At 53.2% G+C, this 25,491-nt stretch overlaps 1 protein-coding gene and 1 long non-coding RNA gene across 2 annotated transcripts; both read left to right on the top strand.

Moving 5' to 3' along the window:
• Nucleotides 1-3,895: 3,895 nt before the first annotated feature.
• Nucleotides 3,896-25,376, top strand: ncf4 (neutrophil cytosolic factor 4). The gene is made up of 10 exons (XM_088606447.1): nt 3,896-4,308; nt 5,365-5,449; nt 5,973-6,126; nt 9,522-9,592; nt 10,108-10,235; nt 11,134-11,182; nt 19,119-19,217; nt 21,168-21,334; nt 21,626-21,691; nt 23,262-25,376. Exons 1-10 carry the CDS (start codon nt 4,277-4,279, stop codon nt 23,464-23,466), a joined length of 1,056 nt encoding a protein of 351 aa, XP_088462573.1. The 5' UTR covers nt 3,896-4,276; the 3' UTR covers nt 23,467-25,376.
• LOC148648671 (uncharacterized) lies at nt 6,138-8,506 on the top strand. Its single transcript, XR_015926421.1, has 2 exons — nt 6,138-8,301; nt 8,402-8,506. It is a non-coding gene; the product is annotated as an uncharacterized LOC148648671 (long non-coding RNA).
• Nucleotides 25,377-25,491: the final 115 nt, after the last annotated feature.

The raw sequence follows: 25,491 nt of genomic DNA on the forward strand, positions 1-25,491 counted from the left end.
TTAGGTTGTGAGTGTAGCTGGTTCCGATGCGGGCGAGCAGGAGGTTCCCAGACAGACCCAGATCAAGGAAAGACACTCGAAAACCGGGTGCTTACAGTGCGCCACCGTGCCTACAGAAGGGAAGTCTCAGATGGGAGCTGGTGTCGGTATGAGGTAGGAAGGCTCCCACCGGGATGGAGAGGAGAGGCCTGTGCCGGAGCGGTCCTACTGGCTGGTCATGTGACGGCCCCTCGCTCTCCAGAGATGGAAGCCCTTCTGTGACGGAAGGGAGCAAAGGAAGGGAACGAACCGTACATCTCTGGGGAGGGAGACCGACCCCCAGTACCAGACCCCCACCTGCCACACGCATGCCGATAAGGTGAGCCGGGGGTCCAGGAATCGTCCCCGTAGAGGGGCACCCCAAAATGGACTGGCATCCAGTCCCGGGGTGTATTCCAACCCCCAACCCTTCCAAGAATTAAATAATTCCCTGCCGGGAATAATTGGCTTTCTGATAGTGGGTGGATGCTCCGGCTGCATCCAACAAAAGGACCTTTTCCGAGCCTTGAAGCATCAAGGCTGAAAGAAGACTTGGCCACAGCAGGAGCCCTGACACTGACATATAGGAGATCCTTCTTCAGACTGAGGGCAGTGGGGCCGCAGAAACTTCCACTGAGGTTCCGAGTGCAGCAGAGAGGAGAATCCCTCAGCTGGCCCGCCTGTACAGGAAAGTGGTTCAAAGGCTCCTCCCTGTGGTGACTGGGGGAACAGCGCCACTGGCGGCGAGGTCTTGATTTCGACTGCTGTTTTTCTCCCTATTGAATTTCTCTTTCTCAGCACAGAGGGAGGACTGAAAGACACGGGGAGAGAGCGCACTCGGAGCCCTCAGCCAGCTGTTTTGGAAAACTGATGTGTTCGTTTAAAGAAAATGTGGCTTCGCCTGAGAAAACGAAACTTGTCAACTCATAGAAATTGAGTTCACCTAAATATTACAAGTACGAGATAATGAGCACAAAACGAGTTGAATCAAGAGTTGTTGTTTTTTCAGAAGTTCTTGACAGATACGCTAAGAAAAATGATGTAGTGAAGTCTGGTATCCAAGCCCCTGAGCCCACTTACATGCAGAGGAATAAAAGTTTCATTTAAAGATAAATTGCAACCTGGTGTTTAAGCATAACGTTACAACCATAAAGTTTTCTTATGTGTTGTTTTAACACACAGCATTCTGTCTTTAAACAACAACACAAAAAAAACGCTTTTTAGATTTACTGTCTGGGCACTCCTGTTTGACCTCATGTTTTCTGCAGTGCGCTTGCTGCAGGAGAGCTGAGCGAAAACAGTCTTGAGTTTTGAACTGTTAAGATTTTTCCCAGTGCGGTGCGCGGCAGTGACACTGGGCTGCCGTGATGCGGTGGTTTGCCCCGGGCCTGTGTTCCTGCGTGTGCGTTGGGGGGGGGGGGGGGGTACAGACGGGGCAGAACGTGCTCGGCAGTGCCCGTGGCAGATGCACTCTTAAATCAGGGAACAGGTGCACCGGGCCGGGCCCGGCTGGGTTACCGGCGGGAAACGCGAAACCAGTCAGCCGGGCTGGGGGGCGGCTGGGGGGGGGAGGGGGGGCGCTATGTGCAGCATGTCTAGCTAGCTTCGGCATTCCTGAATGACTCGAGCCCGCTTCTCCCACTCCTCCGAGCAGCCGGCCGGGATCAGACGTGTCCCGTGTTTCCCTCCCCCCCTTCGGGAGGGCAGCCAGTTGTGGCTCCCCTGGTGATCTCAGTCCCTCTGAACTCCTGTTCCAGCTGCGCTGTCTCACCCGGGTTCACGGGTGCCACTCTTCACTGTACTGCATGGAATTAACGTGTTAAGGCCGATGTCGGTGGCAGAGCCGTAATCAAAGCTGGAGCCGTCGTTGTGTGGGGGAAACGCCCGCAAGTCACACAAAGCCTGAACGCTTCTGTGTGTTCATTCAGTTGTGCACAAGCGGCCCCTTTCATCAGATCCTTCCGCTGACCGCTGTGCTCAACACTGCCCTTCAGCAGTGGAGAGTTACTTACTAAGGATGACCCATTTAGGCGGCGTGGTGTTGCAATGGTCAGCATCCTGCCTCGCAGCGCTGGGGCCCTGGGTTCAGTTCCTGGGGTGCTACTGTCTGTGTGGAGTCTGCATGTTCTCCCCGTGTTCCAATGGGTTTCCCCCGGGTGCTCCAGTTTCCTCCCACAGTCCAAGAAAGAAAACACACGGGTGGGTTATTTGGCTTCTGGGAAAATCAGCCCCAGAGCAACTGTGTGTGTGTGTGTGTGTGTGTGTGTGTGTGTGTGTGTGTGTGTGTGTGTGATGAACTGGTGTCCTGTCCAGGGTGTATCCTGCCTTGCACCCATTGCTTGCTGGGATAGGCTCTGGCTCCCCCTCAGCCCTGGATTGCACAAAGCAAGCAGTTAGAAAATGGGTGGACAGCTACACCGTCTTGATAAGACCCACACGCATCTCCGTTCCACCTCATTCCAAAGACCTGCAAGCCTGACACCTCCGGCCTGCCGGACCAGCCTCTTCGGAGATGGGAGGAAGAGGCGTTGTGGGCTGGGCGCCCCAGAGCCCAGGAAGGGCCGTTCGGGCTGCGATACGATGACCCTGCTCGCGTGTCTCCGCGTCCGGTCGAATAATGAGGGGCGTTCTGAGCAGAGGTGCACTCTTGAAACGGGAAAAAATAAACTGAGCTGGATCAACCTCGTTCTGGGAAAGAAAGACGAATAGAAGTTAAGTTTTTGCAGTCAGGGCAGACTAATCCGTGCTCAGTGTTTAAACACGCAGCCAACAGTATGCACTCTATGTGTTTGACATACTGTATATATAGGACTGTTTTAAAACCCCTTATCGTTTTCTACCGAGGGGATTCGGCTGTCATCGGTGGCTCTTGACGGCTGTCTTTTTCCGCTGCTCCCGAGCTCTCTTCACACACAGCGACATTGCGAGAGGTCGGGCGTCATCTACAAGTCGGGATGTGCCGCCGAGCGCGTCCCCGAGGGCTTGTTGAGCGCATTCCTCGCACTCGGCGCCGGGACACGTGTTCCCGCACGGCGCGCCGCCGCGGGGAAACCCGACGAGACCGCGCCCGAGGCGCTGCAGCAGCGGGCTGGCGGAGAAGGGCGCTGCTACCTGTCTGGCGTCGCAGGAGCGGATAGCGCCGAGTTTCCGCATTGTCACTGGGGAAGTCGCGCCGCCTTCTTTTAATAGCCCCAGATTTAAAAACAACAACAACTTTAAGATGAAGAGTGACGATGTTCGCGGGTAATTCAAACACACAGCGACCCTCCAGCTCCAGCCCTTTAATAATAATAATTGCTTACACTTATATAGCGCTTTTCTGGACACTCCACTCAAAGCGCTTTACAGGTAATGGGGATCCCCTCCACCACCACCAATGTGCAGCATCCACCTGGATCCACCTTTGAGCTCTTAACAGATTAACTGCAGTTTTAAAAATCGCAGCTCACGACAGCCCACCCAAATTCCCAGTAAAACGCACTGGCAAGGCTCGGGAAAATTGCAGGTCCCCATTTCTCGACGTTTCCTGTCGCCGGGCGCTGTCGGCACTGGGTCCGAGATTTCCTAAACTCGCCCCAGCAGGCCCACCAACAAACACTGCCCCGTTCTGCGTGGGTTGAATTGGTCTTTTAGGAAGGGTTGTGCCGTTTTTCCCCGCAGCGCACAAGCAATCGTAACGAATCTCTCTCGAGTTGTTTTTTTTTTTAATTCGCTTTACGCACGGTCGCATCTCTCGTTATAAGGCCCCGGCCTCGGCGGACAGGCCTCGCTGGTGCCTCATGCTGCTGGCCGGGGCTGTGAAGGGTATCTGCCGGAGGGGCTCTGCGGGTCCGGCCGAACCCGAACCCGAACCTGAGCGCGGGCGAGCGTCTGGCGTTAGAACTGTCCGGAATAAACAACGCCTCAGCGGGGCTTGAGCTTATCTTATTTTACTGGGGGCGTTTACACATCACCCCACCGTGACCCGGGCAGTGAAGCAACTTGCGAGAGACGTGAAAGAGGGGGGAAGGTGGAGAACAGGAATGGAGAAGAGTGAGAGAAAAAAAAAGGCAGAAGTGACTTGTGATTTGCACAACAGCCAACGAGGTTAACCGTTTTGAGATACTTTCGTTTCCTGCGCCTGCGGTACTGCCGGAAAGAGAGAGAGAGCGAGTGAAGCGCTCGGCTTCTCCGCCCTGCTCCGGGCTCAGTCGTACCCGAACCCCCCGGCCAGACGGACCACTCGCACCCCGTCTCCCGCCGCCCTCCCGGCCTCGCCATGTCGCTGCCCCGCCAGCTCCGAGACGAGAGGTAAGGCGAAGGTCGCTCGCTCGCCCGCCCACCCGCGGCCGGCTGTGGCGTGGAATCCGGAAGCGAGTGTCAGTCCGCCCCCCCCCGCGCAGGTGTGTCTGACGCCGGCAGGGCGCCGCGGGCCGAGACGTCCTCGACCAGAAACCCGCGGCAGGGAAAGCCCACAGTCATTCGCTTGTGGAGCCGAAACGCTGCCCTGTCTCTTGTTACAGTGGTGACAGATACAAACCAGCAGGACAGGCGATCCCAGCCGAGTCCTTAGGAACCCGGCTCGGAATGGGATCCAGGGGGCAGGGCTGCCTGCCCTGTAGGACCAGGAGGTGATATCAGTGGTGTAGTGTCAGGTGCCAGTGCCAGGTGTGTGTGGAACAGGGGTTAAAGAAGCCGTCCCCAGGTGTCCCCTGAAATTCTAAAGACACCGGTGAATTATTGATCAGTTTAGCAGGCAGTTGAGGTCATTAATGAATTGGCTTCATCACTCTGTTCTCCTCCCCACTGATAGCTGGTGTGTGGGGAGCGTTCTGGCGCACTATGGCTGCCGTCGCATCATCCAGGTGGGGCTGCACACTGGTGGTGGTGGAGGGGATCCCCATTATCTGGAAAACGCTTTGAATGGAGTGTCCAGAAAAGCGCTGTATAATTGTAAGCAATTATTATTTTAATTAACAGACATCTGGCCCTTGGAGGGTTGAGTGGTGTTGAGAGTTTTATTTCAAAAGCTGTATCCTATAAGTTGCTTCATTTGATCAATCCACCTGCTCCATTGATTGCAGTCTTTAGAGATTGGTGGTTTAGTGGAAGCTGAAACGGGTCCTGTTGGATGGCTCTCCCCAGGACCAGGGTAGGAGATGTGTTGTTCAGTGAGGCAGTGTGAGTGTGTCTGTAGGAGGTGTGTGTTGGGTTTGGATTGTCTCTGTGGTTCAGGAAACAGGTGATTGAGGATGATCCAGAAGATGAACTGGACTGGGGCTCTTCCAAGACCAAGGTAAGAGATCGCTGTTGTTGAGCCACATGCCGTAGGGCGACGTGTCAGCAAGTGTGCCTCTGTCTTCCCAGTGATTTTGACCAGCTCCCAGACAACATTCCCATCTCGGCCACCGTTGCGGACGTTGAAGAACGGAAAGGCTTCACCCACTACTTTGTGAGTCTTACAGTTCCTTCGGTTTAACACCGATATCCTGTCACCGACGCACAGAAAGACTGACGCTTGTACTAAAACTCCAAGAGCACCCTTCCTGGTTGAGATCTCCAGGCTGTAGGGGCTCATCCTGGACTGGGACCCTGGCTGTGATCTCCGGGCTGTAGGGGCTCATCCTGGACTGGGACCCTGGCTGTGATCTCCAGGCTGTAGGGGCTCATCCTGGACTGGGACCCTGGCTGTGATCTCTGGGCTGTAGGGGCTCATCCTGGACTGGGACCCTGGCTGTGATCTCCAGGCTGTAGGGGCTCATCCTGGACTGGGACCCTGCTTGTGATCTCCTGGCTGTAGGCTCCTGGCGAATCACTAAGAGCTCGTTCAGGACGAGGAGCAGAAGGCCATGGGTGTTCAGGGCTGAGAGCGAGGAGTGGGGGGAGGGGGGTTGCTGATTAACTTCACTCATTCCCGCTGTGATCCCGAGTGAGATTGTGTAACCCCCCCCCCCGCTCCTGTCCCTCGCCGGCAGGTGTTCGTGATCGAGGTGAAGACCAAGGGTGGCAGGAAGTACCTGATCTACCGGCGGTACAGCGAGTTCTTCGCCCTGCACCAGAAGCTGGAGGAGAAGTTCGCCCCCGAGGCCCAGAGCACCACCTACACCTGCACCCTGCCCACCCTGCCAGGTGAGCCGTCCGCCCTGCGACCTTTGACCTTTCGTTTCACAAGCGCCGCCATTCCAGAACTGCAACAAGCCCCCCCCCAAAAGTATAAACCCGGGTTTTCAGTGTTTTTCCGAGACGCTTTTTTTTTCCCCTGAGGAGTTGTCATCTTCTTGTTTTGCGCTTTAAGCGAAGGCTGCCGACAGTCTGCGTGATTGTCAGGACGTGTCCCCCCCAAGCTGTGGGGTCAAAGGGCGTGTGCGAGGACCTGGCCACCCCATCCTGTCTTTTACTGGGGACCCCAGAGAGGCAGCGCCCCATTTCCTTCAGAACCCAGACAGAGCTCAAGGCTGATTGAAATCAGTTGGCCCTGCATCCCTGCTCTACACCACCTTTATGTAGAAGCACGTCATGAAACGATATTTAAATCAGGAAAAAATCAGGGCTCTAGAGGATTTATAGGGAACTTCGTAGTTTTAGCGTCTGTAGATCCATAAATCAGCAGTGATTTAGTTAAGACAATAATCGGTTCAATTAAGTCATTCAGAGTAAATATTAACATATCCTGAGAACCTCCAAGAAAATTAGGATAGCTATTCTACATGTGGGTTTAGAAATGAAATACATTTATATACTGTGCCATTTATGTGTCTGAAATATAATAAAATGCCTGTGTTGTCTATGTAAAATGTCTGTGAAAACCAGGTGGTTTTCATGACATAACAGGATAATTAAAATGAAAACGAATCAACGCTCAGCTGTGTGGAATCTCCCCAGTGTTTGCCGATACAGACAGAGCGCTCAAGCCCAGCCCTGGGTTATCTGTCAGATGACTAGTCTTTTGTTTTCCACCGACACCCGTAAGAGAAGTGAAAGCAGGAAGCAGGTGCTGTCACAACGAGGAGAGAGGCCAAGTCTCACTTTTACTATCAAATGGAGTCTAGGGCCACATTAGGGCAGGCATCTGTCTGCTCCGTTTCACACCCGGGCCCAGAGGATCCAGCAGTTATAGCAGCTTTGTCTGCTACTGGTCCTGGTCCTGGTACCTGGACTGTTTCTAGTCTGGGCTGTGCCGCTGTCTGTCACTCAGAGCAAGTAGAACAATCCTCTTGGGGCCTCCCCATGTGCCCCTACTACATCATTCACCATCTGTTTTTGGTCTTATATCTCTGATATGGAGCCAGAACTATTCTGTGTTTTGGGCGTTTATGTTTTGTCCTGCAGACTTTGCCATTTTCTGATTCTGTTCCCCAGTTAAAAACACGAAAACTCTGGCTGATAAGAAACAAGTCTTACAGCTTCCCTGTCATCATCATCATCATCATCACATGGTGTAACTCATCACATGGTATCACTTCCGTTTCAGCCCTGCAGTTCACAAGCTGATACACACACTGTGCACACCCATCTCTTGGTTTGTGAAAGCATTTCGTTCCTCAAAAGCTAGCAAACCAAAATTTCACGACTCCTTCACGAGGTCAAAGGAATCTCTCAGTATGACATTGTTACTATATGAAAAGTGCTGAATTGCCAAAATAAGAAGACTTACTGCGTCTGCGTGTTTATAAGAGTTTAACTGTGTACAGTTGTTAACGGCAAACTAAGTGTAAAACTTGTGGACTGTTGATCGTGCGTTGGATATCCAGGCAGAGCGTTTGGCCTGTGGTGCACTCGTCCCTCCCTTTCTTAAGTCTTCTAAACTCTGTGATAAAAGTCTTCTGTGGCAAGAAGCCCTGTTCTGTGGGCTCTGTGAGTGATGCCGAACGCAGTCCGCTCTGCTTGCAGGAGGTGGCACTGTAGTGCTATTTTCAATGTGTCCGCAGCCTGCGAGAGAGGTGCTGAATTAAAGGACTGCCGTATGGTCTCAGCTGACGCAGTCACTCTGTGTTTACAGTAGCTTACCTGACTGTGTGTGCTCTCTATGCACAGCTGGTTATAAAAGGTGAGGGGAAGCGATTAACCCTAACAGGGACTTGACACAATCCTGGTCCAAGAATTCCAGTATTCCAGTTTGCGGGTTTTCATTCTAGCTCTAATGATCTGAAACAGCTGGCTGTCATCCTGATTTTTAACAGTAACAGTGTCTCTAGCAGTGTCTCCAGTCCAGTCAGGAGTGTGTCAGTGTGTGAATTCAGGGGCAGTGTGAGAGGAGAGGGACAGCAGTGTCTCTAGCAGTGTCTCCAGTCCAGTCAGGAGTGTGTCAGTGTGTGAATTCAGGGGCAGTGTGAGAGGAGAGGGACAGCAGTGTCTCTAGCAGTGTCTCCAGTCCAGTCAGGAGTGTGTCAGTGTGTGAATTCAGGGGAGTGTGAGAGGAGAGGGACAGCAGTGTCTCCAGTCCAGTCAGGAGTGTGTCAGTGTGTGAATTCAGGGGCAGTGTGAGAGGAGAGGGACAGCAGTGTCTCCAGTCCAGTCAGGAGTGTGTCAGTGTGTGAATTCAGGGGGAGTGTGAGAGGAGAGGAACAGCAGTGTCTCCAGTCAGTTTGTGTCCTGGTAACTACAGTGCTGGTTGTGAATAGTGAAAGGCTGCCCAGAATCTAAAGCTAGACTTAGATAACTGCATGATGTCAGATGCTTTTTACAGTGTTAGTACATTTTTATTTGCCTACAGTAAAAGTAAGTACACATGCAGATAGAGTACAGATAATTTTAGAGCGCAGTACCACTGGGGCCAATTACCCTTCATAAAAATTGATTTTTCTAAACGTATTTTGATGCAGATATATTTTAAATAAAGATGATCAATAATTGAGCTTTCAGTGTTAAAAGTTGGTCTCATTCAATTAGCCAGGGCCTCCATTACAGATGCGTAAAAAATAAAAGAAACGCTTGGTCATCTGTCGTTAAGACTTCTAATGGCTCTGAATTTGATTAATGGAGGAAAAGCCAGTGTAATCTGACGTAACGTTTCACAATTAGCTTTAATGAACCTCAGCGTGTCATTTACCCCCTTAATTACTTTAAGGAAACATTTACATGGTGTTCATGTTGCTCTTATCGCTTAGTCACCCCTTCCAGGGGCCAGTTTTCCCAGTAACCAATTAACCTACCGGCATGTCTCTGGATTGTGGGAGAAAACCAGAGCACTTGGAGGAAGCTCACAGGAACACGCAGAGAACATGCAAACTCCACACAGACAGCTCCCCAGGTCAGGAATTTGGCCCCGGCAATGCCGACCTCTGCGCCACAGTGCCGCCCCATGGGTTATAATTGTTAAACCTGGTTGTGGTTTGGCGTCGGTCCCATATTTCGGCTCAGTATTCGTCAGTGTGTCCCGCTATGTACTCTTCTAACACTTCAGTAAGATTTTGAGATTAGATTTAAAGATTCGATTTTTCTTTAAAGTAGGTGGCCGTTGCGTTAGCGTTGGCTTGTCCTGGGTGCTGCCTGCTGTGCTGGACAGATTCTCCTTCTGTTCCCAGGGAAGGTGTTCATGGGAAAGAAGCAGGAGATCGCGGAGACCAGGATCCCTGAGCTCAACACCTATGTGAAGGTAACCCTCCTGCTGCTCCTCAATATCCCTGGCTTTTCCTCAGTTTCTCGGACACTCTAATCCCAGGCAGGCTTCCTTCTGTGCCCCTTTTAAAGAGCTCAGGCTCTGTGAGTGAAATGCCCTGCTCTGGAGCACAACAGCAGCATCCCGTCTGGGATCTGAACCTGCTAGCCCAGGGCTGTACCCCTTACCCCGCCTTCGCTGCTGCCTGACATCGGACTTTGAACACATCGCAAGTCAGCAGCTCCCCAGAACAGCGAGCTCTTCGGGGTTCATTCTCGGAAACGGGACCATCACTGCCGGGGCGCTGCTGCAGATGCCCCGAATTTCTACAGACGGACGTGCGCAAGTGAAAAACTAGTGTAGTCTGGCGCAGGTCACGTACGGTGGATGCTTGTTTTCGCGGAGAGGAATACAGGACATCTCCCCCTTTGTGTTAGACGTTGCTGTGTCTGCCTGGTTCTGCTGGTGTTTCCATCCCTCTCACTCTCTCTCCATCCCTCCCTCTGACTCAGAAGCTGCTGTGTCTCCCCACCTGGGTCCTGCTGGATGACCTCATCAGGATTTTCTTCTACCAGAGGGAGTCTGACAACCAGCATGTCCCGCGGGCACTGAGGAGACTGAGGCCCCCCACACGAAAAGTGTAGGACACTGTACACCCAGACACACCCACTGTACACCCAGACACACCCACTGTACTCACACTGTACACCCCAGACACACCCACTGTACACCCTAGACACACCCACTGTACTCCCACTGTACGCCCCAGTGGTCACCCACTGTACACCCAGACACACCCACTGTACTCCCACCTTACACCCCAGACACTCACACTGTACACCCCAGACACTCACACTGTACACCCCAGACACTCACAGTGCACCCCAGTGGGTTCGAATGCCAGGTGCTGCTTACATCTGGATGAGATCCTCAACAGCATCAATATGCTTACTCACGACCAAATGCACAGGATGGGCAATAGTGCCTCCTCTCGGCTGTAACTGTTCTTCTGCCCTGAATCTGTTGTGTCATTGACTAGAACTTCTCTCAGGCTTTATCTGTAAAATTTCTGGCTGTATAAAGGAGCACATTCAATTATACATTCGATTATACTCATTTTAACCTGTTTGTCTGTCCAAATTGTGTGAGCGCTCAGCAATTCAGTCCACATTCTTTACCCTTTAAACCTAGCCAACTACCTTTTGAAGCCCACTTTTTCCTCCCAAGCTTAAAAATACATATCCGTACCAGCGTGGCTAAATCAAAAAGAGGGGACAATATTTTGAATAGGTAATGAAAGTGAATGAATTGATAGCAAATCGGTTTAGATGGGGAAGCTCTTCAGCCTCAGAGAGGTCAGGTGACAGGTGTCGGAGTCGACGAAGAGGTTTTCCTCCCAGAAGTGAGAGTAGTGACTGTATTTTGCTCACGGCTCAAAGAGAAATGTGGAGAGCTAGCAAGCCAATCTAGAATACACCTTGTATCGACTGCTCTTCCATTTGTACTGTATGTGATGTTCTGTTGTCTCTCCCTAACAGGAAAACTGTGAAACCGAAGACAGACTTTCTCTCAAGTCCTAGAGCTGAGGTGAGTCTATCAGCTCTTTTCCGAAAACAAAAGGTCCAAAGAGTTTTGATACAGGACAGCTGTGACTGACGGGGGAGGAGGGGAGAGCAGTTGCCGCTGTGATAGATACACCTGTGGGGTGACTGTTGCATCGTTTTTTTAACCTCCAAAAAGAGTGGCACGATCCACTCAACACAGCCAAAAACATGATGCTGGGGACTCTTGTGCTTATTCATACAGTCTTAGACCCCTTACCTACCATCCAGAGTTACAAGACAGGTGTGGTAGTGACATAGAGAGACTGACAGACGCACTTAGTCTGAGTGACGCAGAGAGACTGACAGACGCACTTAGTCTGAGTGACACAGAGAGACTGACAGACACACTTAGTCTGAGTGACGCAGAGAGACCGACAGACACACTTAGTCTGAGTGACACAGAGAGACCGACAGACACACTTAGTCTGAGTGACACAGAGAGACCGACAGACACACTTAGTCTGAGTGACATAGAGAGACTGACAGACGCACTTAGTCTGAGTGACGCAGAGAGACTGACAGACACACTTAGTCTGAGTGACGCAGAGAGACCGACAGACACACTTAGTCTGAGTGACACAGAGAGACTGACAGATGTACTTAGTCTGAGTGACACAGAGAGACCGACAGACACACTTAGTCTGAGTGACGCAGAGAGAGACCGACAGACGCACTTAGTCTGAGTGACACAGAGAGACCGACAGATGTACTTAGTCTGAGTGACACAGAGAGACCGACAGACACACTTAGTCTGAGTGACACAGAGAGACTGACAGACGCACTTAGTCTGAGTGACACAGAGAGACCGACAGATGTACTTAGTCTGAGTGACACAGAGAGACCGACAGACACACTTAGTCTGAGTGACGCAGAGAGAGACCGACAGACACACTTAGTCTGAGTGACGCAGAGAGAGACCGACAGACGCACTTAGTCTGAGTGACGCAGAGAGACCGTCAGACACACTCGTCTGAGTGACGCAGAGAGAGACCGACAGACACACTCGGTCTGAGTGACTCAGAAAGTGACTTACACGCACTTGCTCTGAGTGAAACAGAGACTGTCTGACACACATGCAGTCAGGAAATGACAGAGACAGACTAGCACGCATACAGGGTGACATGCAGACGATCTGAGCTCAGGACTTGTAGCATAGTCCTGTCCCATGCTGGTCCCAATCACAAGCCGGGCTGTGCCAGTGATTGAATTGCACAGCATTGTCCCACTGTCCTTGTACTCCCCTTACAGAAACTACGCAGGAGTGCCCCGGTGATCTGATTGGAGGGTGTGGGATTGAATTAGGGCTGATTTGTCTGGGTCGGTGAAAAACGTCTCTGTGTCCCTTCTGTGGTCTGGCCGAAGGAGGTGAAGTAGCTTATCACTGTCAGGGACTGTCGTTTTACCATTCCTAGCATGTCTCAGATTAGCTCGCAACACACCAGAAAAGGACCGGGTGATTTATATTCTCTCGGCATCGGCGATAGGGGGGCAGAAACAGCTTTGGAGGATTGCGAGCCACTGGCAGGTTAGAAATGAGACCTGCACGGCCTTCTTTTCATGCTTAACCCCTTCAGTCGCAACACTTGGAGACCCTGTTCTCAACCCCAGGGCATAACAGAATTGTTTTGTGAGAGGACTGTATGGTCAGTCTCTCGAGCTGGGCTGTACGGCCAGTCTCTGGCGCTGGGGTGAACACAGAGAGAGACTGACATATACACTAGAAATGGACTGTTTCTGGAGCAGGACAGGAAAGCACGGTCAGTCTCTAGAGCTGGACAGCGTGCTTGGCCTCTAGAAAGACAATAAAGTCCATCTCTGGAGCAGGACGGGACAGTCAGTCCCTAGATGGACAATAAAGTCCATCTCTAGAGCAGGACAGCGCGGTCAGTTTCTGGAGCAGGACAGCACGGTCAGTCTCTAAGAGGACAGTAAAGTCTGTCTCTGGAGCTGGACAGCACGGTCAGTCTCTGGAGCTGGACAGCACGGTCAGTCTCTGGAGCTGGTCAGTGTGGTCAGCCTGTTTTTGGCACAGTACTGCAGAAGCCCTCGAGGCGAACGCTAGCTGGAAGAATGAAATTCAGGCTCGGAAAAGGGCTGTAGGTGAAGGTGGCCCTTTCTGAAAGAGACGAGGTTCTGTTCTCTGCAGTGTCTCTTCCTCCTTGGGGCGTGATCCTCCTCCTCCTCTGCCCCCAGCCCCGCCACGCCACGCCACGCGTTTCAGATACTGCACACCGTGCGCTTGTAGACTAAACAGTTTTAAACGAGGGAGAATAAACTGAAATGCATCAGAATTGTATCAGTTCTCTGAAAATCTGCCTAGGTGCCATACAGTATGTGTGATTCTTCATCATCCTGTGTTTCAGGCAGACCGGCGGCCAATTTTATAGACGAAGCGTAAGTCTCTGGTCCTCGGGTGTATTCGAATGTGATTATGTATGTGTTGATATCATTATATGTGGAATGCATTTGGCATTATATTATTATTATTATATTATAACACATGCAGCATCTAAAATAAGCTCTCAGGATATCTTTTCCTCTTAACAGAGCTTTCGGCAGGGTGTGGTGTAGACCAGGGCTGCATCCTTCTTTCTGCCCCTGTCAGTGGCTTAAACCCCCCAGTCGAAACTCAGAGCTGGGCAGGAGGCTTCTGCGGTTACAGAGCTGTCGATCTCGGGATCTGGGGATCTGGGGATCTGGGGATCTCGGCTCCATAGAGACAGAGATGCAGGCCTGCTGTTCCACCACCCCGTTGGACTGAAACCGCAGTGGGCGGAAGGGTCCCCTTTCTTCTGGGGGACACCCCCTCTCCTCTGGGGTATCTGGGAGACCTCAGGGCTCAGGGCTCAGGGCTCTGGAATTGAGGGGGTGTAGCCCCGCCTGACTGAAACAGTTAAGGGGGGAAACCGCGGCAGAGCGAAGCAGATGGATTTTCCAGGCCGGATGGCGGCAGGAGCAAAAGTGTCCTGCGGGACCGACTAGGGGGTGAACTGCGCGCCCCGATGTGCCGCCTGCTCTCGCGGTCCCCCGTGCGCTTGGTTCGGCCAAGAGGGGCTCTCCCGCGCGGCAGCTTGCGGCTCTTCGGCGCCGTTCGCCTCCGTTCTGTGCCGTCTGTTGTGCGGCCAGACCGGGTTGGTCTGAACTGATAGCCCGGTGCTGAGAGCCGACCTCAGACCGTCCTGTGTGTGCGTCCTGTAGGAGACGTCAGCCTCCTGCACACACGCACGCACACACACACACGCACGCACGCACGCGCGCGCGCTGTCTGGTCGAGCGTCAGGACCGGCGCGTTGTTGCCGCACAGAGCAGCAGTCAGGGGGACGAGCTTGTGTGTGCATGCAGGGCTCTGCAGTCTTGGATTAGCGGGGTCTGCAGTGCTCGCTGCAGCAGTGCCGCCCGGGTGTGCTTGTGTGCGCGCACGCGTGCATGCGGTAGTCGTCGCTGTGGCGCTAGGCGCAAGGTCAGCGGAGTCCAATTGCGGCGAGAGACTATCCGTTTGAAGCGGGCGCAGATTGTGCCGACTGAGCAATTTTGCAGACAAACGCAGACACCAGAAAAATATGGCGCTATGGATAATATTATCTTACCCTGATATAAGCACTTTTTTTTATCCCCAGTGGAGTCAAAAAAACCCACAAGCAGCAGGAGGTGGTGGTGGTGGGGGGGGGGGGGGGTATTTCATGCCCTAGTGATGTGCAGCGCCCTCCAGGGTGAGCCCTGGGTGTCTGCGCCAGCAGCTGCACTCCTGCTCAGCACAGGAGGCGAGGAAGAGGATGCTGAGGGGAATTTCAGGCTAGGCCCAGGCCGGTTGTGCAGAGTAGACAGTTGTGCATTCTAGTGCTCACACCCCAGCCCAGGAGAGTCACGGGGGGTTAGGAGGTGCTGGCTGGGGGAGTGTCGCCCTGGCTTTTCAGTGTGGCAGTATGGCATCGCCCCACTAGAGAGCGCAGTGGTTTTCTTTCCTTGCCGGTCCTGAAAGCGCCGGTCGCTTTCAGAGTCGCGTTCCGCCGACGCCAGCGCTTTGCCACGGCGCAGTTCTAGTGTTTTTTTTATGGCTGTTCTTCTACAGAGCGGGGCTGAGCGACGGGAGGCTGGGAGCGGGCTTGAGGTTGGGGGGGCCCCCGCCAGCGTTGTCACCTCCTGAGGAAGGCAGGGCGCGGTCTTGGCATCTTCCCTTTCCATTGTGCAACACAAACAAGATCTTGAAACGCACCTTTTGTGCTTTGGGGGTTTTCGGACAGAGATTCATTTCCTGCGTCTCTGTAAGCTGGCCACCCTGGCCAGCTCAGTGCCTGAGGGCTTACTGTGGTAAATCACAGTATAAAACCACAGTGGTGCAGTAAAGTGGCAAAGAATTGAGGAAACACCCAAACCCCCAAGGCAGCATAGTAAAAGCTGTGGGGAACCCCATTTCCTGCTCACCACCTCATGCAACAGTGACCCCCCAAACTGGGCAGAGTTACCCAGTTTCCTACGACAGCTTTCTCCCTGAGCATCTCCGTCAGGCCCTGTCGTGTTAGTGCATGCTCCTCTTTTTGCCCGGTGTTATCTCGCGCGCCCGTCTTTCTAACGCCCAGGCTGGCCTGCTACCGGCAAGAGGGGGTTCGTTTCGAATGCGGACGCAGGCTGTGCTGGGGCTGAGGTTGCGGTCCTTCGCAAGAGTGTCTTAGGAGGAGCGGGGTATCAATCAGACGTAATGGGAAAGAGATCGCTCAGTGATATGCAGCCACTTGTTTAATAGCCAGAGACCTCAGCACCTCTCTTCAGTTACTTCAGATTAGCTTTCTGTCACCAAGCCTCCAGAATGATGCAAGAAACCTGGGCTGGTCTCATCCATAACCACACATTAATGATCCCGCTATCAGATCCGGAGCGTGCTTAACGAAACCCAGTCTTCCTGATCTGATAGGGGGACTGGGGCAGACACTGCTGTTGTCCTGCCTGCCTCAAGAAAAGCGGTTTGTTTGATGCGCATCTTGAAATTAACAGTCTTATCATCAGATGTGTGGAATGCGGCAGAGAGCCCCCTGGTCTGGCTTGTCTGTAGCGTCGGTTTAACATTCCAGCCAGCTCTAAATCTGCATGAATTGTGCTGTAAAGTCTGGTTACCTCAGTTCTGCAAAGACACGCCTATTTTAAAGGACGCTGAGAACTGTGTCTTTCCCTACAGGAATCCTTACAGATTCGGTCCACATTCATAAAAGCCCATTTAAAAGCCTGGGCCTTATTATTTGCAACTCCTGCATATATACAGGTGGTGCCCAGCTCCAGTCCTGTGGGGTCGCAGTATCTCCGGGTTTTTGTGCCTGCTCTGCTCTTAATGGATTAATGGGGCCGATAATGAGGTTAATTGGACTTCCCAGAGGTCTGCTGCGGTGGCCAAATTAAAGGCTCTGGAACCCCGAGAGACCTACGACTGTGCTGCTACAATGCACATGGAATGGCAGGATGTGAGGTCCCGGTGCTCAAGTGTGCAAGAGAGGAAAACGTCCACGATGAGAGCAGAGCACTAGACCCATCAGAGCTACTCATTCTCCCTGCACTGAGGAGCCCCAGCGCGCCAATTTATTCCATGCATTAATAATTCTCCGTATACAGAAAAGTGCAGAATCAGGAAAGAATCTGCATTTCCATCTGCATCCCCAGGTTTTTGCTGGCTGAGCGTAGTTTGAAATAGCAGCCGATCCATGTCAACTCTCTCTGTCCCCGTTTCACATCTTCATCCTTTGACTGATCCCCTTTCCAGAACGCATCGATTTTTCAATTTTTCTTTCCGGGTTCTGTCTGCAGGGGCAGTCGCAATAAGCGACTTCGCTGCGAAATGGGGTCACTCTCTCCCAGCAAAACCATTACCGAAAATCCAATCTTTTCTCTCCTCTGGTGCACAGCTGTGCAGTGGCTGGCTCGTTTTGAAGGTCACCAACAGACTAGTTGACATCATCGGCTTTTAACCAATATAGCGACCTTTAAAATAAACCACAGTACATGAGCGCTGGAATTTCTCCAGCACTGCAACGTTATACATCACTCATCAAATATGCAGTTTTACTTTTTTTTTACTTTTTACTTCTGGTCACTTCATCACTGTAAGAAGAGAACCCAGACTGCCCCATTAATAGTTTCAGATTACAGCACCCCATGAACTGGGAGCCTGAGCCCTGCTTATCCTGCAAACGTGGGGTGAACACGCCCACCATCATCACCCGATCTGCACAGTCCAGCTTCCTGCACGCAGCAACATTCATGCAGCACAAGGACTGTGATCAAGAGAAGCGCGTTTTTCCAGGAATGAACCCGTAGTGTTTTCTTGTACCGCGAAGGGCGTTTTGGTGTCATAACCAGCAGAAACGTATAAGATCTGCCCTCACTTTCTCTCTGTGTCTGTGTGGCGGGTTGTGAGAGGGGGAACAGCGCTGCATCTGCAAGGCACTCAGGAGGTGCTGCAGGTGACCAGACACCCATGCTCCCTCTGGGAGACACAAGCCCCGCCGTGTGTTCGAACCCACGTCCGACCTGTGTGAAATTTGCTCTGATGGGAATTCGTTTGCAGGTTTTTTTCTACTCTTTTTGCACTTAACCCGCCCCCCCCCCTTCACTCTCGCATGTCAGTTAGCTGCCACCTTCTCTTTCTGCAACAGTTCCTGCACCTTCGCAATACTGCGGCTGTTTCCCAACGCCAGCAGCACTGCGCAACGAGAAGAACAAGCAAACAAGCAGGGCCCCTGGTCAAGGGCTGGCTATTCTCACAGGTCGGGGGTCGGAGGGCGACGGGAATGATGACGTCGGCAGATCAGAGCTGCAGCTGCAACTTTTCTGCACAGCGGCTTGCCGGAGAGTATTGTCCTGGCTGTTCTCGCAGTGAAATATCGCTCTCTGGCCAGCGAGTGATTGCAGAAATACTCACAGGACCCCCCCCCCCCCCAAACAAACGGAGGCCTTGCTCGGTCTTCACGTGGGGAGTCGCCTGTGCCAGTTTCCGTTCGGAAACGAAGGGCAGGCGGCGAGGCAGGGGCCCCAGAGAGGAACCGAAAAGGGGCGCAGACCGTGCTGCAGACGGGCTCCGCAGGTTCATCGGACCCCCAGTGAGAGGGAAGTGTTTTCTGCACCCCGCACACTTCTGCGCTGGTGTTGGAGTGGAGTAACCCAGCAGGGTAGGAAAGGGAGATTCTCCTATCTTTTCTCGGGAGTTCTGTGTCAATGATGCAGAGGCTATACTATAGTCACCGTCCTCGGCGCCTCCCTGCCGATCTCCCAGATGTCCGTGAAGCGCCAGACCGCCACGCGAGGAGCTGGGGAACACGCCACTCGGGGTTAGCATTAACCCCCACGTTTCTGTGCTAGCGAGACAAGGCGAGGAGAGATCGAACGAAAGCAAAGCGCTTCGCTGAAAAGGCCCGGCCCACCCTCTTCGGTGGGCTCAGAGCTGCCCCAAGCAGCATGTGGCCCGTCCAGCCCAAGTGCTTGCTCTCCAGTGTCTGACAAGGGAAGGGTGGCATGTGTTCTGTGCCGGGCAGACAGGGCTGCAGAGCAGTACTAGAGAGAGAGAAGCGTGCATCCCGAAACCCCCTGCTCCCCAGATTCACATGCACCCCGGCTCTGCAGCGTGAACGGGAGCACGCCGCCCCATTAACCTGACTTCGCCCGCCACTTCTCCCTGCGGAGACAGGCACGCAGCAGCTCCCTCACAGATGTGCTGTACATGCTCGTGAGCCGGGGAGACACACACACACACACACACACACACACACACACACACACACACACACACACACTGCAGTGGCAGGACAGGGGTCGGCCCAGCCGTTCGGTGTCCCAGGCCGAGTACAACTCCCAAGTGTAACACTCTCTGTCTGTCTCTCCCGTTCCCTCTCTCCCTTCTTCCCCCTCTTCCTGCTCTCCCTCCCCGTCCTACCTGGCAGGCTCTGTTCGACTTCAGCGGGAGCGGGCGCGTGGAGCTGAGCTTCCGAGCGGGAGAGGTGATCTTCCTGCTGAGGAGGGTGAACGCCGACTGGCTGGAAGTGAGCTGAAGGGGACGGAGAGACGGGGAGGGGGAAGGGGGGATGAGGGGAGGAGGGAGGGAGGGGGAAGGGGAGGAGGGATGAGGGGAGGAGGGAGGGAGGGGGAAGGGGGAAGGGGGAAGGGGGAAGGGGGGAGAAGACGTATGAGGAGAGGGGGAGGGGGGAGGGGAAAGGGGATGAGGGGAGGGAGGGGGGAGGAGGGGGGGAGGGATGAGGGGAGGAGCGGGAGGGAAAGATGAGAGAAGGGAGAGGGACAGAGGGAAGTGGAGAGGGAGGAGGGGAGAAGAGGGAGGGAGTGATGGAATGGGAGAGGGAAGGAGGGAGTTATGGAAGGAGGGAGGGAGGAGGGGAGAGAAGGAGGAGGGGACAATGGGAGAGGGAGGGAGGAGGGGAGGAGTTCGGGGAGGCGGGGCTGACGTTCAGGAGCAGAGAGAGAGGAGGGAGGAGGGGCAGAGTGGAAGGAAAAGGAGGGAAGAGAGTGAGCAGCAGAGGAGAGAGAGAGGAGTAGCGAGAGGGAGGAGGATATCCTCCGATACTCAAGGCAAGCCGATCAGGTCCCACCACTCAGGGTGATGGTCATTACCTCAACAGGGCTGGCTGCTGTATCGGGTCGCAGGGCCAGATAAAGGCAGGCCAGGAAGAAGTTGACTCGAAACAGGATCGTACCGCACACTCCTCATTTCCTGTGGCTCTGCATTACATGAATTAAAGATGCACTCCAAGCACATATACTGTAGATGTCATTTGTTTTGTAATTTCCACTAATGTACTCTAGAAGAGGGGGTCGAGGTTTTGCGGTGAATTCTCTGATTGAAGGTGCAGGCTGCCATCAGTAGTTACGAGGTGCAGGTGCAGCTCAGTGAAGAAATACCACCTGCCACACACACACACACACACACACACACACACAGAGACTCACACTGCAGTCAGGTGTGTTACTCAAGCACTGCTGACTCGCCTCACATCTGTTCGTTTCGGAGGGGGGTGGGGTGAGGAGGTAACCACCTGGGCTGCAGTCAGGCACCGGTAGGCCTCTGCCTGTCTGTCTGCAAGGCGGAGAGGGACGGGCAGGCTGCCACACTGCTGAGGCAGATCCAGTATCTCTCGGTGCCTGGCACAGATCACACGGAAGAGGGCGCGGGCTCCTGTGGGCGGGCGACAGAGTTTCAGGTGGAAACTACGAGGAAGTGCATTTAAAACCAGTGGACGGGAAGCAGCGCTTTACGCAGAGAGTGGCGGGAGAGTGTGGAACAAACTGCTCGGCCGTGGCGGTGGAAGCCGCAACCCAGGCTTCTCTTAACGCAGCACCCCCCCCCCCCCCCCCCCAAACCACCACTACCTCTTTTGCTGAATTCGTGGTAAATAAGAATCGACCAGCTCAGCGTTCACGTGAAGCGGTCGTGGTTTTGCGTATGTCCTCCGTGAAACCAAAACCAAAAACCCAAGCCGCCACTGCCGCGCAGCCGTCCGATTCTCTCCCTCTCCCCGCGGCCCCTCGCCGCGTCGCCGTGCTGTCCTCCTCTGCCTCAGGGCACTGTTAGAGCACTGTGGTGCCCCTGCAGCCAGTCGGCCTTTAGGTGCTGTTTCTGTCCCTCTCGGTGCACTGGACTGTAGTGGCCATTTGGTTATTCCATCTGGATTGACCCACCATTTTTATTCTGTTTCTCCTCTCTCCTCTCTCCTCTCTCCTCTCTCCTCTCTCCTCTCTCCTGACTCCTGACTCCCTCTCTCCTCTCTCCTGACTCCCCCTCTCTTCTGACTCCTGACTCCCTCTCTCCTGACTCCTGACTCCTGACTCCTGACTCCATCTCTCTTCTCTCCTCTCTCCTGACTCTCCTCTCTCCTCTCCTCTCTCCTGACTCCTGACTCCCTCTCTCCTCTCTCCCCTCCCGTTCGTCCCTCCTTCCTCCTTGTTCCCTGCCCCTCCTCTCCCCCACGCTCCTCCCTCAGGGCACGGTGCAGGAGGTCACGGGGATATTCCCGCGCTCCTTTGTGAAGATCATCAAGCCGCTGCCCGACGACAGCGACTCGGACGAGGGCGGGGAGGCTGGGAAGGGCCCAGGGAGCTCCAGCTGCCTCCGATGCCATCTGTACGAGAGCCGGCGCCAGCAGCTCAGGTCAGTGAGCCCAAGGCCGCGACGCTGGCCAGGCGGAGGGTCTGCCTCGTCTTCGCTCCGCAGGGTGCCACTCGAACCGGAGCTCGGCGGCTCCGTGTCGGGGTGTCGGGCGCAGATCTGCACTGTTACCCTTAGGGCCGACCCCTGCTGTGAGAGGGAGGGAGGCAGAGTGACGCAGAGTGACGCAGAGTGCCTGAGAGAGATGGCTATAGGGACGGATTTGATAGCATGTGATTGGATGGAGAAGTTCTCTCCAGCCCCCTGACCTGTCTGTGTGTGTCTGTGTTTCAGGGATGTCTGTGTTGAAGAGGACCTGTCTGTGCAGCCTTCCTACAAAGACTTGCTCACACGGATGAGGTATGGCAGCTGAGCTTTTGCTGCGTCTTTTCTTCTCATGTTTTACAATAAAATGTCTGCCTGGGATTGAGCCCTTGTAGCCTGGAGATCACAGCCAGGGTCCCAGTCCAGGATGAGTCCCTACAGCTCGGAGATCACAGCCAGGGTCCCAGTCCAGGATGAGTCCCTACAGCTCGGAGATCACAGCCAGGGTCCCAGTCCAAGTACTGGCCCTGCGTAGCTTCCGAGACCTGACGAGACCGGGCTACACTTTGGCAGTGCTGCTGAAATGAGCTGCACTATGACCCTCTGCAAATACACCTTGAATGAAAAGGGCTGGATGGAGCCCATCCAGAGAAGAGGAAGAAGATAAAGAAAGATGTGTGCAGGGGCATTCATCTCAATTAATTGATCAATCAGTCAATCAACCAATTGATGATTTACACATACCTGTTAAATAGTATTAAAGTGTTAAAGATATAATTAGCATTACTGACTGAGCCCGGCTTGGGTTAGCTTCAGACAAGATCAAGCTACAAGGTGTTTAAAAACTGTATTACATTTCAATTGCATGAAAAACAATAGCATTGTGACAGAAGAGTCCAGCAGATATGCGTTGCCGAAGTGCCGAGACGTTCATGAGTAAAAAGCGCACAATGAAAGTGATGAAGGAGACTGGGAAAGGCTCAGAGTGCTTTCTGTCACTGTGTTCTGGACGGGGGAGTGCGTTGGAGGAGAATGTATCCCGTAACACTTCCTGCAGGTGGATCACACAGTCCAGGTAGCGTTCTGCAGCGGAGGCCAGCGCGACGCTAGTAATTGCTCCCCCGCACACTTACCCCCTGACTTTCAGTTCCCCCTGGGGCCGGGGGGGGGGGGGGGGGGGCGCGATGCACAGAAGTGCAGTGGAAAGAGGAACAGCTTTTTTTTGTTGTTGTTGTCGTTTTTTACCATTTGCTAGCAAGAGAAGAGAAAAAAAAACTGGCAGCAAAACCGCCAGAGTTCTGAGAAATCTTGCGAAGTGATGACCTTGTCCGAAAGCGCTCGGCTCCCTGGAAGCAGCTGACGCACAGCTGATGTCAGCTGGCCTGGAGAGGAACTGCGGGAGGCCGACTTCCTGCAGAATATCCGCGGAGCGCCTGCATGCGTCTGAGCCCCGGTTTCAGCTTGGCACCAAGCGTGAGGGGGCGGACCTTGGTGGCACGCAAGGAGGGAGAGAACTGGCCAAAAGGGCCACACGCACAGGGCCTGGAGGGGGGTTCCCAGCTGCCTGCTACGGTGAAGTCCAGTACAGGTCCGACTTGCCTGCAGGAGTCCGTGCGCAAGAGTCCCGTTTTGAAAGGCCAGGGGAGGGAGTCCAGCGCTCAGAACAAAGACATAACAGAGCATTGGTCGTTAGGAGAGGCTGAACCGGGAGAACTTCCACAGGTGTGTGGAAAGAGCTCTCGGAGCACCCTTACAATAACCGTGACCCTTCAGGAACCCCCTTCCGTAGTGTCCAGTCAGCCAGGGCGTCTTTGTTCTCAGGGCTCAGTCCAGCCACTCTGTACCAGCACCACTCCCCCCTCTCTCTCTCCCCCCCCCCCCCCAGGGAAGTGTTCAGTCTGCACGACATCGCGCTGAACTACCGTGACCCGGAAGGGGACCTGATCCGCATCTTGGACGACACGGATGTGAAACTCATGGTGTCGGAGAGCAAAGGTCAAGCTGGGGTCAGGCGGCCAGTCAACCAGTTCCCCTGGGAGCTGCACGTGACACTTGCCTCCGACCTCTCCGTCTACAACACCGCGCCCTGAGCGCCCAGCCAGAGGGGGCGCTACACTGTGCGGTCCCGAGAGTCTGCCAGCTTCTCTGTCTTCTGCATTGCTCAAAGGCGCTTGTCTGCACATGTATAGGGGCTCCAGTAAGAATCAGTACACCAGGTGTGCACTCTGTACAGCTGTATAGACCAGGTATGCAGCGAGTCTGTGTTTGTATGTGGTCTGTGTACCCCAGGTGTGCAGTGTGTGCACTGTGTATACCCCAGGTGTGCAGTGAGTGTGTCCATACGGTCTGTATACCCCAGGTGTGCAGTGAGTGTGAGTGTGTATATATGGTCTGTATACCCCAGCAGTGCAGTGTTGATGCAGTCTGTAATAAGAGGTGTGTACAGGCTGTATACTCCAGCAGATGTGCAGGGTATACGCTCTGTATACACCAGGTGTGCAGTGTGTACAGTTTGTGTACAATCTGCAGTCAAAGAAGGTTGTGTTCAACACGCTGTTGTGTACTAAGATGAGTAGTGTTATCGAGTTTGAATCTGGTGTGAGTAATACTCCTGCCTTTGGCTGAGGTCATAGCTTGAGAGTTTTCATAGTGTCTTCAAAGCTGGTAAACTCTCGGAAACAGCGTGCTGAGAGAGCCCTGAGAACAGAGCAAACCTCCCCGAAACCAGCAAAGAGGAGGAGATGTGAACAGGCTGCCCAGGGCAGACTCGCCGACTACAGCAGCAGAAAGTGCTGCAGTGCTGCTTCCACGCTCTGCCCACACCTTGCAGAGGAGGTTTAGAGGAGATAACAGTCCTGCAGCAGGAAGGGCTCCACACAGAGGGAGAGGGAGGAACACTAAGATCTGTTGGGAGAATCATCTTTTTACTGGTGTAATGTATAGACGAATGTGGAGCAAATAACTCGATAGTTATCATTGCCAGCATCTTCTAAAATAAATTAATACAAATGTGTGCTCTTAATAAGGCCAATCAGGTAATAAAAAGCCAATGGTACCACCGAAAAAAAGCAATTACTGAGATGAGCAATTAAATTGAAAGATATTTTAATTCTTTTTTTTTTATTTTAAAATGAGTGCACAGTGGCTGGCGTTCAGCCACCTCCTTGAAGAGACGCTCCCCATCTTCCTGTTTTCCACTCTGCTCCCAGAAGAATCGGATGAGCAGAGCCCAGCTACGAGCCCAAGTCATTTTTCAGACTATCAGTGCACTCGGTGTGCTTGTTCTTACAGGAGCTGTGTGTGTTCTTCAGTAGCCGCCAAAGCTGAAATGTGAGTTTGTTTATTCTGTTCTCCTGCGCTTTGCCTTTATACCTTTGTAAAGAACAGGTTCTCAATTCCGGTCCACGGTGTCCAGGTTCCAGGTTTTCCGTGTCTCCTGATGCGGTACACACCTTCTCGCGGGGGAGAATAGGGAAACGGGTGCAAGTTGGGCCTGACAGGACCAGCTTCTCCCTGCTCCACAGCCCTCCGCTGCAGGAGATCTGGAGACACTTGGAAAACCTGCTGGATTCTGGAACTAGAGTAGGGGTGTCAAACTTGAATCCCACAGGGCCTGGTGTCCTCTGGTTTTTAGTCTAACCTAAGCAGTCATTTAAGCAATTAACCTAATTGTTTTCTTGGAATATTAAATATGAAGGATTTTTCTTAAGATCTTTTACAGCTGATTACTCCAAAAATTAACTCAAAGAGTATAGATCCCTATAAAATACCATGAAGCTTGGTGAGAACTCTTAACGATGCTGCTGCTAATTAAATAATTAGACCGGGTGTGTATCCGAGAGCTGAGCCTACAGGAGCTGAGTCTGACACCTCTGCTTTAGAGCTGACAGTGGTGACGCAGTGCAGGACGTGCTTCTGTACCCACCCCTGGATTACTGTGCGACCAGTCTGGGATAGACTTATTACAACGCCAGTAATAAAAATACCTGCACAAGTGTGACCTGGTGAGTGTGTCTTTCTGTCACGTGTCGGGCTGTGGTGGTACTCAAACAGGTACCAGGTCAGTTGTCGGAAGCTCAGAACCCAATGTAAAAGGATGTCCTTGGTACCTTTTC

Source organism: Lepisosteus platostomus, chromosome 14 (assembly GCF_059453375.1).
Source record: "Lepisosteus platostomus isolate fLepPlt1 chromosome 14, fLepPlt1.hap1, whole genome shotgun sequence".
Lineage (NCBI taxonomy): Eukaryota > Metazoa > Chordata > Actinopteri > Semionotiformes > Lepisosteidae > Lepisosteus > Lepisosteus platostomus.

Excerpts from the sequence above, each read along its gene's own strand:
- ncf4 (XM_088606447.1), top strand. The coding sequence starts at position 4,277 with ATGTCGCTGCCCCGCCAGCTCCGAGACGAGAG. Across the intron at positions 5,450-5,972 it reads AAGGCTTCACCCACTACTTT|GTGTTCGTGATCGAGGTGAA; the intron begins GTGAGTCTTACA and ends CCTCGCCGGCAG. Across the intron at positions 10,236-11,133 it reads AGGCCCCCCACACGAAAAGT|GAAAACTGTGAAACCGAAGA; the intron begins GTAGGACACTGT and ends TCTCCCTAACAG.